The 16,156-nt window shown below is 32.4% G+C and overlaps 1 protein-coding gene across 1 annotated transcript; it reads left to right on the top strand.

Moving 5' to 3' along the window:
* Positions 1 to 10,842: 10,842 nt before the first annotated feature.
* Positions 10,843 to 14,983, top strand: LOC140887743 (heparanase-like protein 3). The gene is made up of 9 exons (XM_073295186.1): positions 10,843 to 11,696; positions 12,700 to 12,736; positions 12,837 to 13,020; positions 13,112 to 13,260; positions 13,359 to 13,589; positions 13,667 to 13,856; positions 13,951 to 14,076; positions 14,198 to 14,297; positions 14,405 to 14,983. The coding sequence occupies exons 1-9, from the start codon at positions 11,439 to 11,441 to the stop codon at positions 14,774 to 14,776; spliced, it is 1,647 nt and encodes a 548-aa protein (XP_073151287.1). The 5' UTR covers positions 10,843 to 11,438; the 3' UTR covers positions 14,777 to 14,983.
* Positions 14,984 to 16,156: the final 1,173 nt, after the last annotated feature.

The raw sequence follows: 16,156 nt of genomic DNA, 5'->3' as shown, positions 1-16,156 counted from the left end.
ATAATAATTTATTAAAGTGTTTGGGTAAACTTATTTTAAACAACTTAAAAGATATTTATATGTTTGGTATTATAAGATCTTTTTATTACAAGATCTTTTTATTGTCAAAATTATCAAAAATGACATAATGCTATGAAAATAATGTTTCGAGTTATATATATACGAAAATAGTTTTAGAATAAACCTATATTAAAAAATAAAACTATTTTAATATTTTAATTTAGAAAATTTTATGTGCTTTGGAATTTTTTTAAAATAATATTTAATGGGTGGAGGATATGATGTGAATTTATAAAAATACTCAAGGATATTTTGAAGAGATATAATGTTAAAATAAAATCTTTTTCAAAAAAATAAGGTCTGCTTTACTTTTTTAAAAACAATTATAAGTTGTTTGGAAATTTTTTTACCAAACAAAATTTTAGAGCTTATAAGCTTCAAAACAATTTATAAGCTCAGCCAAACACCCTTTACGTATCTAACCATCTATTAAAAAACTTCATTCCACTTTGACAAAATGAATGAAATTCTGTAACTTGTGCATTCTTACCTGACTACTAATGAAGGTCCATTGCGCAATTGAAACAAATTTATTTGAATGATAACAACTAGCTCTTTTTCTTTTTCCTTTTCTTTTTCTTTTTCTTTTTCTTATGTGAAAATCGACAATCACTATCTTTCGATACACACTGTGTTAATTCTCGAACTAATTAAGTCAATAGTTGCAAATTAATTAGTCAGATAAACTACATTGGATAAATTCTATGAAACATGCTAGTCCAAAAAAATATTGCTAGGAAGAACCAAATATCTGATTATTGATCAAATAATTATATACTTCACTAACTTAAACATCCACTCGAAGCAATAACAACTGGCTCTTTTACTCGGTGTGAACCACTCTCGTTTATATATACTGTCTAGATGCCCCAATGTTTCTTCGAGTAATGAAAACTATATTTTATTTTTGTAAAAATAGTACTTTAATATAATAATATTAAGACCATCCGATCTGGTCGGATCGGATACCAAACACAAAACATGCAAAATATAAATGCCTTTCCTCACTTTTGAGCTATGGCTAAAAAATATATATATTTTTTAAAAGGGTATCTGGCCAAGAATGGAATTCTTATTCCTATATGATCAAATACACATTTCTCAATAAATGGACAAATAAGGCGATCTTGCTTTTATTGTTGTTTTATGTTTCCAAATAAAGTTTTTGTTTTTCTAGTATGGTTTACCTAACTAACGTAGTTTGCAGACTATTGCGTTAGTCCAGGGGTTTACCCAATGCGCACCGAAAAATAACAGCTGTAGGTTTCCACGTCATAAAAATAAAGTCTGTTCACGTTGACACTCCAACTTGGTTTTACCATAGATTCAATAATTTTTTTTTTAAAAGAGTATAAGTTGACAATTTATAATATTAGCTTGCCTTTAGAGTGCTAAATCATCATTATTTGAAATATTAATTTTGAAATTCATAATATTACCATACGAGAAAGTTACGTTCTTAGTTAGTTAGTTTTATGATTTTTAAGTTTTTCACTTTTGATACTGTTAACAATGAATTTACACTTTTAGTTGTGTAACTTATATTTTTTCTCTATACTATACTTGCAATTTTTTTCCACTTTTGGTAACTATGAAATCCATTTATTCATAATGAAGTAATATCATGCAATGATTGATCACTTAAAAATTGAAGAAAAATAATTATTCTTTGAAGGTATAACTAAATAGAGTAACACTCTTGTGAGACGGTATCATCCATGAGACTGGTCAACCTGTTAGGTTATAAACCCATGAGGTGTTCATCCCAAAAGGCTTGCCTATTGGGTGGGGTTGTCTCATGAGTTTATAACAAACTCTTTATTAGTTTAATATTTCAATGTGGGATATCATAACATTGCCGACCCCATGAGAAGCCGACGTCCACGGCGACCTACTCTAGGCGGCTTTCACTCACCTTTCAGTATCCAGTGCATGCATCCATGCACCTTAATCCGGCCTATAATTTTTTCAATTATCGACATCGATCCGATGGTAGCCCTTTTTTAGGTCGCTCCTTCCGCTACGTCGGCTCTCAACGAGAGCACCAAATGTTAAGTTATAAACTCATGAGGTGTCCATCCCAAAAGGCTTGCCTATTGGGTAGGGTTGCCTCATGAGTTTATAACTAACTCTTTATTAGTTTAATATTTTAATGTGGGATATCATAACACAACCCTACCCATATTTATAATAATAAGTAATAATTTTGGCATAAAATATAATACTTTTTAATGGATAACCCATATAAGAGACCCGTCTCAAAAAATTGACATTTAATTAAAACCGTCTAATTCGAGTTTTTGTCAACTAAATATATTTAATTTGAAACACGTTATAATAATCACATGATGTCATGATTATACATCTTCTTGTATTTTATGGTTTTGAGAGTAAACACAATATATTAAACATAATTCAAGTTCGCTGCTGCAAAATGTCCCAAATGTATTCGTTAGTTTGTTTTTGGTGCAGATTTAAGAATGTAGAAAAACAACTATATATATAAATAATATTTTATTCTATTCTTATTTAGCAAGGTTCGTGATAACTAAATGATAGAAATAAAAATTGTGCGAACGAAGAAGAATATGAAAATTGATTTGGTTTGAGGCGTCTATAAAATACTTTTCTTTAAGATTTTATTTTCTTCACTTCTCAAAACTTGCTTATGAGTTTTAGCGGCAAAGTACTCCCAAAATACAACAAACCTTCAATTCAACACAATATATATCAAGCAATAATATTGAGTTGCATTACTTATAATTATAAATCTGCAGAACATATATCTAAAAGGTTGCATCCGAAACAATACAACCATTAAATAAGAGACTGGTTTGTTTAGAGAAAGTTATTCGATTAAATGGATACACATATTTTCTTTCACTCGTAAGAGGATGTGAAATAGTGCAACACTTAGAAAATAAATGTTCCAAATAATTTCAAGCAGCGTGTATCGCGCTCGAGCGCCCTGTATTATGTCCAGCCCTTTCCAAGATCACGACTCGCGCTCGAGCGCGCAAACATGTGCTCGACCGTGATGTCTTCTGTTCCAAAATTGTGACTCCGCTCGAGCGCGCAAAACTCGCGTTCGAGCGCGATGTGATCTTCCAACAAAATCGTACAATCTCTTACAATCCCCCACTAGATTATAACATCCCTTCCAGATTTGTTATGATAGACTCAGTCACTCATACATACAAGAAGATATATATCTTTCGATTTTTTTTTTGAGTTGTATCTTTCGATTTTAATCTTCTATTAGTGATATATTTCAAAGTACTTGGAAGATGATAGTGTGCATTGGCATTGAAATTCATCTCTTAAGCAAACACCGGAAATACAACACATATGAACTTATCCCAGATTTCAAAATATATGTTCAAAATATTCAGCACTATTACGGCATTGTTCTCAATCTTGGATTCATGAACATTTACAAGATTAAACCATGATCTTGTTAGAAACGGCACCATTCTTATGTTAAATAGGTGGAGATTCAAATATATCTCTAGCTATTTGAGACTTGAACTTCATTAAGAGTAAATACTAAACCTTCAACATATAGCTATTTACATCGAACATCCTAGAAGGGATTAATAATTAATTCGATGTCAAACCAATCACATGACAATGACTTGTTTTTACCCATTTAACTATGGAATAGTGGTATAACTCTTGCATAGTTGGGTTACCATCACTGGTGATTCTTTTTGAGTAAGGTTACAATTACATTCCACTAGATGTTTCCTTGATCGACTAAGTCTCTCGAAAGACCTTTTGTCAATGGATCTGCAGCTAGATTCTTATTGGTTCTAACATAAACCACATTGACAACACCATCTGTTATCAATTGTTTCACATATTCACGTCTCAAACTAATATGTCTAGATTTTCCATTATATACTTTGTTATAAGCTCTAGACAACGTAGCTTCGCTATCGCAATATAAAAAAATAGATGGCATTGGTTGTGGCCACAACTTAATATCATATAATAAATTTCTTAGCCATTTTGCTTCTTTGCCCGTAGCAGCTAATGCTAAAAACTCACTTTCCATTGTCGAATGAGTTATGAATGTTTGTTTATTAGAATCCCAAGAAACAGCGCCTCCAGCTATTGTGAAAATCCAACCAGTTGTAGATTTATTTTCATGAATATTGGTTATCCAACTAGCATCTGAGTATCCTTCTAATACTGCGGGAAAATTATTATATTGTAAACCCAGATTTATGGTTCTTTTAAGATAACCAAGTATTCTCCCAATTACATTCCAATGCTCGACACTTGGGTTACTTGTGAATCTAGAATCTTGCATACTGCGAATGCTATGTCCGGTCTTGTGCAATGTGTGGCATACATGAGGCTACCAATCACACCAGTGTATTCAAGTTGTGCTACTGCTCTACCAGAATTTGCTAGTAATTTAATACTAGTGTCATATGGCGTATTAGCTTCTTTAAATTTCAAGTGATTATATTTAAGAAGCATCTTCTCAATATAATGAGATTGGCACAACAAGTAACCCTCACTATTTTTTATGACTTTTATACCTAAAATAGTATTTACTTTACCAATATTTTTCATCTTAAACTGTGAAGTTAAATACTTTTTAGTGTCATTTATACCTTGCATATTTATTCCAAATATAAGCAAGCCATCAACATATAAACATAAAATAACTCCAAAATCATTTGTGAATTTTGAATATATGCATTTGTCAGCATTATTATGTTTAAACCATGAGATAATATAACATAATCAAATTTCTCATGCCACTGTTTTGGAGCTTGCTTTAATCCATAAAGGGACTTGATCAACTTGAAAACCTTTTTTTCATTTCCAGGTAATACAAAACCTTTCAGGTTGTTCCATATAAATTTCTTCATTTAAATCACCATTTAAGAAGGCTGTTTTTACATCCATTTGATGTACATGCAAGTTATGCATTGAAGCAATATCAAACAACACCCTTATGGATGTTAATCTAGCTACCAAAGAATATGTATCGAAATAGTATATACCATGTACTTGTTTAAAACCTTTTGTTACCAATTTAGCTTTGAAAGTTTGTATGGACCTATCACAATTGTACTTTTTTCTAAACACCCATTTATTGCTTATAGGTTTAGATCCCAAAGGGAGGTCAACCAAAATCCAAGTTTGGTTAGAAATGATTGAATTCATTTCATCATTCACGGCCTCTCTCCAAAAGGAGGCATCCCTTGATAACATTGCTTCATTAAATGTTTTTGGATCATTCTCTATATTAAGCAATAAAGATAATTTATTAAGTACACCATTTCTATCTCCTTCAACCAAAAAGGTTAAAACTTGTGATGAAATAAATTCTGGTGCCAATTTCTTTTTTTTCCTTTCACGTTGACTTCTCCTTGGTTCAAAGGATGTCACAGACTCTTTTCTTTTGTTTTGAGCATAAGCACCAAGAGTTGGTTCACATTGTTGATCATTGCTAGATTTCAAATTGTCAGTTGAATCAATACTTAATTCATTTTCAATAAATTCAACATCTCTTGATTCCACAATTATATTAGAATCTATATTCAACAGTCTATATGCTTTGAAATGTTCAGCATAACCAACAAATACACTTTTAATTTCCCTTGCATCTAACTTTGACAATTTAGGATCATGAACTCTATAAAAAGCTAAACAACCCCATACCCTTAAGTACATTAAGTTTGGTTTTCTTCCTTTCCATATTTCATAAGGAAAAACATGTGTTTTTATAGAAGTAATTCTATTATGAACATGACATGCAGTAAGTAATGCTTTTCCCCACAAATTATTTGGCAATTTAGAATTAAGAAGTGCTGAATTAATCATATCTGTATAAATTCTATTTTTTCTTTCAGCCAAACCATTTTGTTAAGGGGTAAATGGTGCTGACTTTTGGTGAATAATACCATGCTCTTCACAGAAGGCATCAAACTCATTTGAAAAATATTCACCACCTCTATCACTTCGAATAAGTTTGATTTTTTTATCCTTTTGATTCTCAACTTCAGCCTTGAAAAGTTTAAACTTATCAAAAGCTTCATCTTTTGTTCTAATCAAATACACACAGGTATATCTAGAACAATCATCAATAAAAGTGATAAAATATCTTTTTTCTCCTCTAGTTAAAACACCATTATACTCACAAATATGAGTATGTATGATATCTAATATTTGTGTGTTTCGTTCGGCCTTTGGAAATGGCTTCTTAGTCATTTTTGCTTGTATGCAAATTTCACATTTGTCATGTTTTGTATCTTTGAAATTAATTAAGCCATGTTTAGACATATATTTTAAAGATCTAAAATTTAAATGTGCTAAACGAGCATGCCAAATATTAAAAGAGTAAAAAAGATGAACAAAATTCGTAGCATTCTTATTATTATCATTAATACTTAGCTTATACATGCCTTCACTTAAATAACTTTTTCCTACAAAGGACCCATTTTTCGATACAATACATGTATTACCCTCAAGTACAACTTTGAGCCCATTCTTACACATAAGACTTGCAAATACAAGATTTTTTCTAATGTCAGGAACATGGTAGACATTGCTTAAAGCCATCTTTTTCCCGGAGGAAAATTCAATATGGACTATTCCTTTTCCGACAACTACCGCTGCATTATAATTCCCCATGAGAACAGTTTGTTCTTGTTTCTCAACATGGTATGAGGAGAATAAATTCTTGTTGTTGCAGATATGAATATAATTCCCCATGAGAACAGTTTGTTCTTGTTTCTCAACATGGTATGAGGAGAATAAATTCTTGTTGTTGCAGATATGAATAGGAGCACCGGAATCAAGCCACCAATCATTAGTCTTTGTTTCAGTCATGTTGGTTTCGATAATCATACCAATCTCCATTTTTGAAACCATTGCACAGATTTCTTCATGTTGATTTTCAACAACATTGGCATTATTGACATTGACTTCTTTCTTGTACCTGCAATCATTTTTACGATGACCTTTCTTGCCACAATTGAAACATTTTCCAAAGAACTTTTTTCGGCCATTTTCAGGCTTCTTGAACTTCCTGTCATTATTTACCTTGAAGTTCTTTTTAAACTTGCTTGCTACGACAATATTAACCTTAGATGAGTCATTGACATTGCCCTTGGGATTACGAGACATAGTCTCCTCTTCAATCCTCAAATATTTTTACAACTCTTCCAAGGTTATATCATCTCGGCTGTGTAAAAGTTTCTTTCTATAACCATTCCAACTTTGGGGTAATTTAGCAATAATAGTCCCCATTTGAAATGATTCAGAAATTTCAACTTTTAATTCACGAAGCTTGGTAATAATGAGTTGTAATTCATGTATTTGATCAAGAACGAACTTGGTATCAGTCATGACGAATTCGAGATACTTCAAGATAAAGAATTTGTCCGTACCTTCTTTTTCGGTTTTGTATTTGTATTCAAGAGCATTCCATATCTCTACCGGAGATTCAATTGAGTTGTAAAGATCATAGAGTCTGTCGGAGAGTGTATTGAGAATGTGACCACGACATATCACCATGTATTTTTCACGCTTCTTTCACGCAGTTTTGACTGTTTCAGAGTCTTCTCTCTTTGGTTCAGGAAGTGGTTCCAACTTTGGATCAAGTACATATGCAACTAGAGCTGTCAGACGGGCCAAACCATGGAGGGGCGGGCCGGCCCACCAAAAACCCATCTTTTGGTGGGTTGAGGGCGGGCCGACCCACCATCCCAGCGGGTTGAAAATCCTCAACCCAAACCAACCCAAGGTGGGTTGCGGGTTAGGAGGGCCGGCCCGTGGGTTGGCGCACTAAAAATAAAAATAAATAAAAATTATTATAATTAATTATAAATTTCATTTCATAAATAAATATTAATAGAAAATAAATTAATAAAAATTTTATTTATTGATTTCATACATGTAAATTTCATATAAAGTAATTAATACAAAAAAAATTCACAACTTTCATTAAAAAATACATATATCACAATAAAAATAAAATAATTCAGGCCCGCGGCAGGCCAACCCGCGCGGGTCGAGGGCCTAGGCGGGTTGGCCCACCTAGGACCACCTTTAGTTGGATTGGAAAAAATTTCAACCCAACCCATTTAATTTGTGTGGCGGGGCGGGCCGACCCGACGGACCTAACCCTAATTGACGACTCTATATGCAACCTTAAGAACGGTAAATAAGAAGAATAATTTTCCTTTCCAGCGGGTAAAATTGGTGTCGTCAAATCGATCGAGTTGAACATTTGGATTGAGAAAAGATGCCATATTATTTTCGGTTGTCTCCATTGAAATAGAAGCTGAAAACCTTAAAGATTGATAGAAATAAAAATTGTGCGAACGAAGAAAAATCTGAAAATTGATCTGCTTTGAGGCGTATATAAAATACTTTTCTTTAAGGTTTTATTTGCCCTCACTTCTCAAAGTTTGCTTATGAGTTTTAGCGAAAAATTACCCCTAAGATACAACAAACCTTCAACACAATATCAAGCTATAATATTGAGTTGCATTACTTATATTTATAAATCAGCGGAACATATATCTGGAAAGTTGCATCCGAAACAATACAACCATTATATAAGAGACTGGTTTGTTTAGAGGAAGTTATTCGATCAAATGGATACACATATTTCCTTTCACTCGTAGGAGGATGTGAAAGAGTGCAACACTTATAAAATAAACGTTCCAAATAATTTCAAACAGCGTGTATCGCGCTCGAGCGCCCTGTATTATGTCCAGCCCTTTCCAAGATCACGACTCATGGTCGAGCGCGCAAACATACGCTCAAGCGTGATGTCTTCTGTTCCAAAATTGTGACTCCGCTCGAGCGCGCAAAACTCGCATTCGAGCTCGATGTGATCTTCCAACAAAATCGAATCTCTTACACTAAATCTTTCTACATCTACAGGATGTTTTTATAAAACAATTATTATGACGACAAACTATATGCATATTAGATAAGAATCAAGTTTTCTAAAAGATTAAAATATCATATACTTTGGCTTTTATTTGTTTGTAGATAAATGAACAGATTTTTTCCACAAAAAATATTTTAATTTGAGTAAGGACCTATTGAGCTAAATAATTAAATCATGAGTTTATAAATATATATATATATATATATATATTACAAAATAAAAGATAGAATGTTAGAATTTGTAATTAAATACGTTCAAAATACAATCAAAAATTTCAGTAACGCAAACATTACAAGCAAAAAGAGATCAGTATATTTAAAAAAACAGGAAATACAAAAGAAGAAGAAGTCCAACAAAGGCATTGATTGTTAACGACGTTGACGATAACATACCAAAATATAGATTGAGAATGATGAAATTATTGATATTCTTGCAAGAAAATATTTTTAGCATAAAAAGAGGTCTTCCAACAAAAATAATAATAATAAATATTGACAAATGCAAATAATTGATTGAGATAGTACCACAAAAATTATTATTAAAGATTACGAGAATATTGATTATTTCATAGAGAAGAAAAACGGATGGTGAATAAAAAAAATCATGAAAAAGATAAAATTTCAAAATATAAAAAAAATATTTGACACAATAATTTAAATTAAGGTTTAGAATGCATTATTTATATTATAATTTTTTTTCATAAATATATCACTTAACAAATACTAAACAAATTATATTGTTTTAAGAAATACATATAGAAAATAAGACGAATTCATGATACAAAAACATGTAATAATTGCTCAAGATGAATAAAAAAACAATGGAGAAAATTGTGCATGTGTAAAACTACATCAAACATTGTATCAACAAAATAACCATAAAATAAAAAATATAAAAATGCAAATAATTGATGAAGACGTCATCACAAAAATTGTTATTAAAGACAATGAGAAAATTGTTTTTTTACAAAGAATTAAAAAAAACGGGTGGGAAACGAAAAAAATGAGGAAATGAAGTAAATTCCAAAATATAAAGGAAGAAAATTTTTAAAACAATAATTTAATTTAAGGTTTATAATGCATTATCTACATTATGTTTTTTCACGAATCAATAGTGATAAAATAAGTTTTCAACACTATGTATTATTATATTTTTTTTATCAAATTTTATTTTATTAAATATGTCATAACATCAAATTCTATATTTTTTTTCAATGTCTAATTCATACAAAATTATGATATTTATTAAAATTATGGTTTTCAACAACTATAGATTCAAATAGATTTGTAATACATAAATTTTTTGAACAAAGATTGTTTTCACTTATTTTATAATAAATATTGTACATATTATATTACATTGAATTTTTCTTTGACTAAAATAATATGAAAATAATTAATTAACTGTAAATTAATTAATTACAAAATACAAATAAAGCAGAGGCATATTATTAAATTAATAAAAGAAAAAGTGAAATACCTCTAAATATAGAAGAGAAATCATACCCGACATAATATTCACAATTTATTTGGCATGCATCAAGAAAATACTTGTGGGGAACCAAGATGTGATGCCATCAAAATTACCAATCCGGGATTGAAGTCATTGAACCGTAGAAACTCTCCCAGTGTAGATACATGTGTATGTATTTGAAACAGAACGAAAAATAAATAATATTTGGACGATGGGGTACACATTTGTCTTAAAAATTAAGTAATAATGGCGTGTGATGATATTATTTGAATCATCAGTCAGTATCATTTATTTACCATAATTTTTTTGATTTGATCCTACGAAAAATAATTTATGGCTCTATGATAATATTAGCTGAAGCTAGGCCAGTCTCATCGGTCAAATTAGGTAACACTTTCCTTAAAAAAACAATTAATTAAACAGACAAAAAAACTTAACGACTCTCGAATTTCGATATCCTTTTTATCATTATCTTTCCCCTCTCCCTACTCTTCAGCAAATGCTTTATTGCTTACCAGAGGCAAAGAACATATGAAATGGTCCCACTTCAACGAACCAACCACAATTATCGTGTATATAGATATAGATACAGATATAGATATATAGATATTAACATCACCTTTTTTGAAATGTATCAGATACACCCAAGAGCTTCACCTAAATCTTGAGATTCATTTCACCACCACATCCACCTGGAAGTTTTGTGGAAACGTTTTCTTGGATAGGAGTGTGCTGTATCATCTCATTCAATGTTTCATTTGGTTTTAATAATTTGTGTACATATATAGGATGTAGGAGTGAGACATTTCATCCAGATTCTTGACTTCTTGCTATATATATATATATATATATATATGGAAGTTTTTGAGCAGCCTTTAATGGCCAAAAATCATCTTTTGCACATTTTAAACACTTAAATTTGCAATCTTTCTTGTTTTTAACGAGGCCCATGTGACTGGGTGTTTAAGCAGAGTTCTTGATGGTTTCTGTTGATGCCTCAGACATGGGCTACTCTTTTCTGCAAAAGGGTTGGTGTATTGTAGTGGGTTTGTTGTGTTTTAGCTTGATTTGTGATGTGAATGGTGATGTAACTGTGGAGGGAACAGTTTTCGTGGATGGGAGGAACCCCATAGCTAAGACGGATAAGGATTTTATATGTGCTACTTTGGACTGGTGGCCTCCTGAGAAATGTGATTATGGGACTTGCAGTTGGGGTCACGATTCTTTGCTGAATTTGGTATGTTTTCTCGTACGTTTTCTTCATCATTGTCCCAAGTTAACTGAGGGCCGATCGAGAAAAATCTCGATTTTGGCAAGCTAAGTTTTGGAATTCAAGTTTCAATCCCAAAGTTTAGATTTTCCCTCCTGTATCCGAATCCTTGGTCCGCATGCATCTGCAGACTTGTTATATTTTTGTCTGTGTGTGTGTGTATGTCATTTGACATGATTGAATTTGATGGGGAGTAATGTGATGGCTATCACTGCTTTATTTATGATTGGAAGAAATCACTATCATATGTTCTTGAGGCTTTCAAGTTCATTATTCCAGTGCTCTTCTCTGTTTCTGTCATGCTCTGGTGGCCAAGGGTGGAGCCGGACCAGACATTAAAGATTTTACTTGACCCTTTGGGGTACAAATATACAATATCAAGCTAAGATTCAGAGGTGCTTTCAAGGGGGCAAAAAGAATAAAAATTAGGTGTAATTCATAATTTCCAACCTTGCTTCAAATGTGGCTCCACCATTTCTTGAATCAAAAAGTAGTTATATAGATCTTGGTTAGTCAATATTCGTTTGAATAAGATCTTTGTTTGGTGAAAATTTGGTTCAGTTTGGTGACAGATAACGTCTAATTATTCAAAACTACGCAACGGCGGGGCAAACAAGGATACAAGATAGCTATGGCATGTGACAAATGTATTTTGACCAGGACCTCATCATGAAATATGCAACTTGTTTTTTATTCTAGGGAAATTACCCCTCTCCACATTGAGTTTGTCTGGTGATTAAGGGATGTGAGATGATATTGAACCAGTAAATTACTCTGTTGTCGCAAGTTAATTTAATTTGTTTCATAAAGAATAAGGACATAGAGTTCTAACAATTCTGTGAAAGAAATAAACTTCGCCATCCGAAATCTCTCCATTGCCAAGCTTAATGTTTATATACCTAGAGCATTTTGATGTGAAGATTATTAACAAACATGCCTTATGCAACTGGTTTCATGTTTCTGAGTGCAGGATCTCAAGAATATTGTTCTCTTAAATGCTGTAAGAGGTATAGATTCGATTACATGAAATAAGTAATCACACGTTTTCCTGCAATTTTCAATAAAAATGATGGGATACTAACTCTATTCTTTTACATGACCATGTAGCTTTTTCACCATTAAAGATCAGGTTGGGTGGCACATTGCAAGACAAAGTAATATATCAAACGGAAGATAATCCGAAGCCCTGCAATTCATTCACCAAGAATCCATCTGTTTTGTTCGGTTTCACCCAGGGGTGCCTTCCATTGGCTAGATGGGATGAGCTAAATTCCTTCTTTAATCAATCTGGGTAAGAACATAACTTTGGTTTGAGTTTTAAATAATTCAGAAAATCATGCTAGTATTAAAAGTTGCTGCTACTTTTTATGAGTTCAATTCAGGGCTCTTATAATTTTTGGATTAAATGCACTTAATGGGAAATCCATACAGCGAGATAATACTGCATTTGGTCCTTGGGATCCTACTAATGCTGCCTCTCTCATTCGTTACACCGTCAAGAAAGGTTATGACATTTACGGTTGGGAACTCGGTAAGAATCCTCGCAATCTATGGTTAAATTAATGAGATATTTTATCAGAAGCATTTAATAATCTGAAGAATTTGTTAATACGTCTCGTTTCTTGTCAGGGAACGAGCTAAGTGGGAGTGGGATTGGGGTTGGAATTTCTGTGGATCAATACGCTGCTGATACAGTCATTCTACACGATTTAATCCAAGATATTTACAAGGAGACTAGTCTCAAGCCACTAACCATTGGTCCTGGAGGATTCTTTGATGCCGGATGGTTCCAACAATACCTAGCTAAAACAAATGGATCGCTGAATGCAATCACGCATCACATATACAATCTAGGCCCAGGTACTAAATCTTGCTTAAGAACATAAAAAAGTGATGATTAAAAAAAAAAAAGATTTAATCACTCACTGTATTTGTAGGTAGCGACGAGCACCTTATAGATAGGATTCTCAATCCATCTATTCTTGATTCTGGTGGAGACGATTTCCCAAGACTCCAGAGAATCGTGAACAGCTCTGGGACATCAGCCGTTGCTTGGGTCGGTGAGTCTGGAGGAGCGTATAATAGTGGACGTGATAAAGTAACCAATGCATTCGTGTTCAGTTTCTGGTAATCCCATAGTTGTTTGCAACCGAAAAATTCTCACCATTTAGCTGCTTATAGCTGATAAATGTATTTTTTTGGTCTCGCGGTTACATAATAGGTACCTGAATCAACTGGGAATGGCATCTGTTCACGATACAAAGACGTATTGTAGGCAGTCATTGATTGGTGGTAACTATGGTTTACTTAACACCACCACCTTTAATCCAAATCCAGATTATTACAGGTGAAATGAAAGTATTCCTGCATTCACTGTACTCTTAGTTTTAAATTTCCTGTCAAACTTCTGAACTTAATCAATTGTTCATGCTTTCTTGATTGCTAACAACCTGTCGGCCTACTCTCAGCGCACTTCTTTGGCACCGTCTCATGGGAAGATACGTTTTGTCAACAAACTTTACGGGGACCAACATGATTCGCACATATGCTCATTGTTCAAAACAATCGGTAAGTTTGATCACTTATCCAAGTACAGCCTCCTCTACCCGAAAACGACCCTTTTCCACATATCTTGCATGAAATCGACCTAACGGTGTCATGTATCTTCTGTTCAGAGAGGTATCACTTTACTACTGATAAATCTAGACGGGAACACAACCGTCCAGGCAGCACTCGACTTCAGTGGAACGTCAATGCAAGTGCACAGAAGACACGGGCATCACAAGCACAGATCCAAGGTTATACTATTGCCTCATGATAAACAAGTATCTGTAGCAACTAGAGAAGAATACCATCTAACCCCAATGGACGGAAATATACAAAGCCAGACCGTTTTGCTGAATGGGAAGGCGTTAACCGTTGATTCATCGGGTGCTATACCTGCCATGCAACCTGCATTCTTCAATTCATCAGAGATGGTAACTGTTGCTCCTTACTCCATTGTGTTTGTTCACTTGCCTAGTGTTGCAATCCAAGCATGTGAGTAGGTTATATAAGCATTCATACAAAACAAGTATGTGTTGTTGTATTCCCCATTTAGGTGATTGGTTTAAGTGGAAGAGAGGGCATAGGTTTCCCATGTAATTTGTTTTTCCTCTCAAAATAATATCAAGTTAAGTGTTTAAAGTTTTCATTAACTCTCCTTGTTTTGTAAAGTTAAAGAAATATATATAATCTAGTTTAATAATAGAGAATGAAATTAATGAAAGGATGGATATTCACCATATATACTTATTAGTATAGATTAATTAAAATTTCATTATTTAGTTAAACTTATCGGCCCCGTTTGCGGAAAAAGTGAGTCCTTATTTCACAATAAATTAGCCATGATAAACAAACTTCAACATGTAATATGTGGTGCTAAAAGACATTATTTCAGCAAAATAAGTAGCATGCATGTATAATGTACATGTCCTTGTAGCTTTTCAATTGGAGGCTAGCTATTTTTGGGATTTTATATTCCCACATGTCCAAATATATCGGCTCGTTTCATTTTCAAACAGGGATGCAAATAAGTCAAGTTACTCGTGAGCAGCTCGGTCAAAACTCGACTCGAGCTCAAGCATCAAATATGTGTGTTTTAGTAGCTCGCGAGCTACTCGATAATATATATAATATAATATAAATATATATAATATAATGCATATAATATTATATATATTATTTATTTATTTATTTATTTATTCATATTTATTTATTTAAATATATATTTATTTTTTCGAGCTCGAGCTCGAATAACTCGAAATATACACGAATCGAGTTCGAGTATTAAATTAGTCATTCAATCGAGCTCGAGTTCGAGCTCGAGTAGATAAATATAAGTTGAGCTCGAGCTCGAATAGTATGATACTCGGCTTAACTCGTTTACACCCCTATTATCAAATATATAGACTTGTTTGATTTTTTTACGGTGTAGGAAAAAATCACTAGAAAGGTAAAAACTTACAAACAAACTTCTTATTTTTTACTCTTACTTTTTCATTCAAAAGATTGTAGCTCTTTTCCAATACTTAATTTATAGAAATATATTAATAAAAAAATAACTAGAAAAATGCTACTAAATAAATAAATTTGACTATATTTTTTGGACAAACGGAAAAAAAAAAATGCTACTAAATAAACAGATTTGACTATATTTTTTGGACAAACGAAAAAAAAATAATCTAAGTACCTGCGACGAAACAAGTATTAAAAAATATATATCTAAATAGGTTTTTACGAGTATTTCTTGAAACCGTGAACAAATAGATATATACAAAATTCTTTTAGAAGAGAAAACCAAATTAATGATTTTAAAAGAAGCAATTTACTCCCTCAAAAAAAAAAAAAGCAATTTACTTTGGTATAAAATAATTATTTTGTTTCAT

The sequence above is a fragment of the Henckelia pumila genome, chromosome 3, assembly GCF_033568475.1.
Source record: "Henckelia pumila isolate YLH828 chromosome 3, ASM3356847v2, whole genome shotgun sequence".
Classification (NCBI taxonomy): Eukaryota; Viridiplantae; Streptophyta; class Magnoliopsida; order Lamiales; family Gesneriaceae; genus Henckelia; species Henckelia pumila.
The sequence above is the reverse complement of the archived record's forward strand: the minus strand, read 5'-3'. Positions and strand labels throughout refer to the sequence as shown.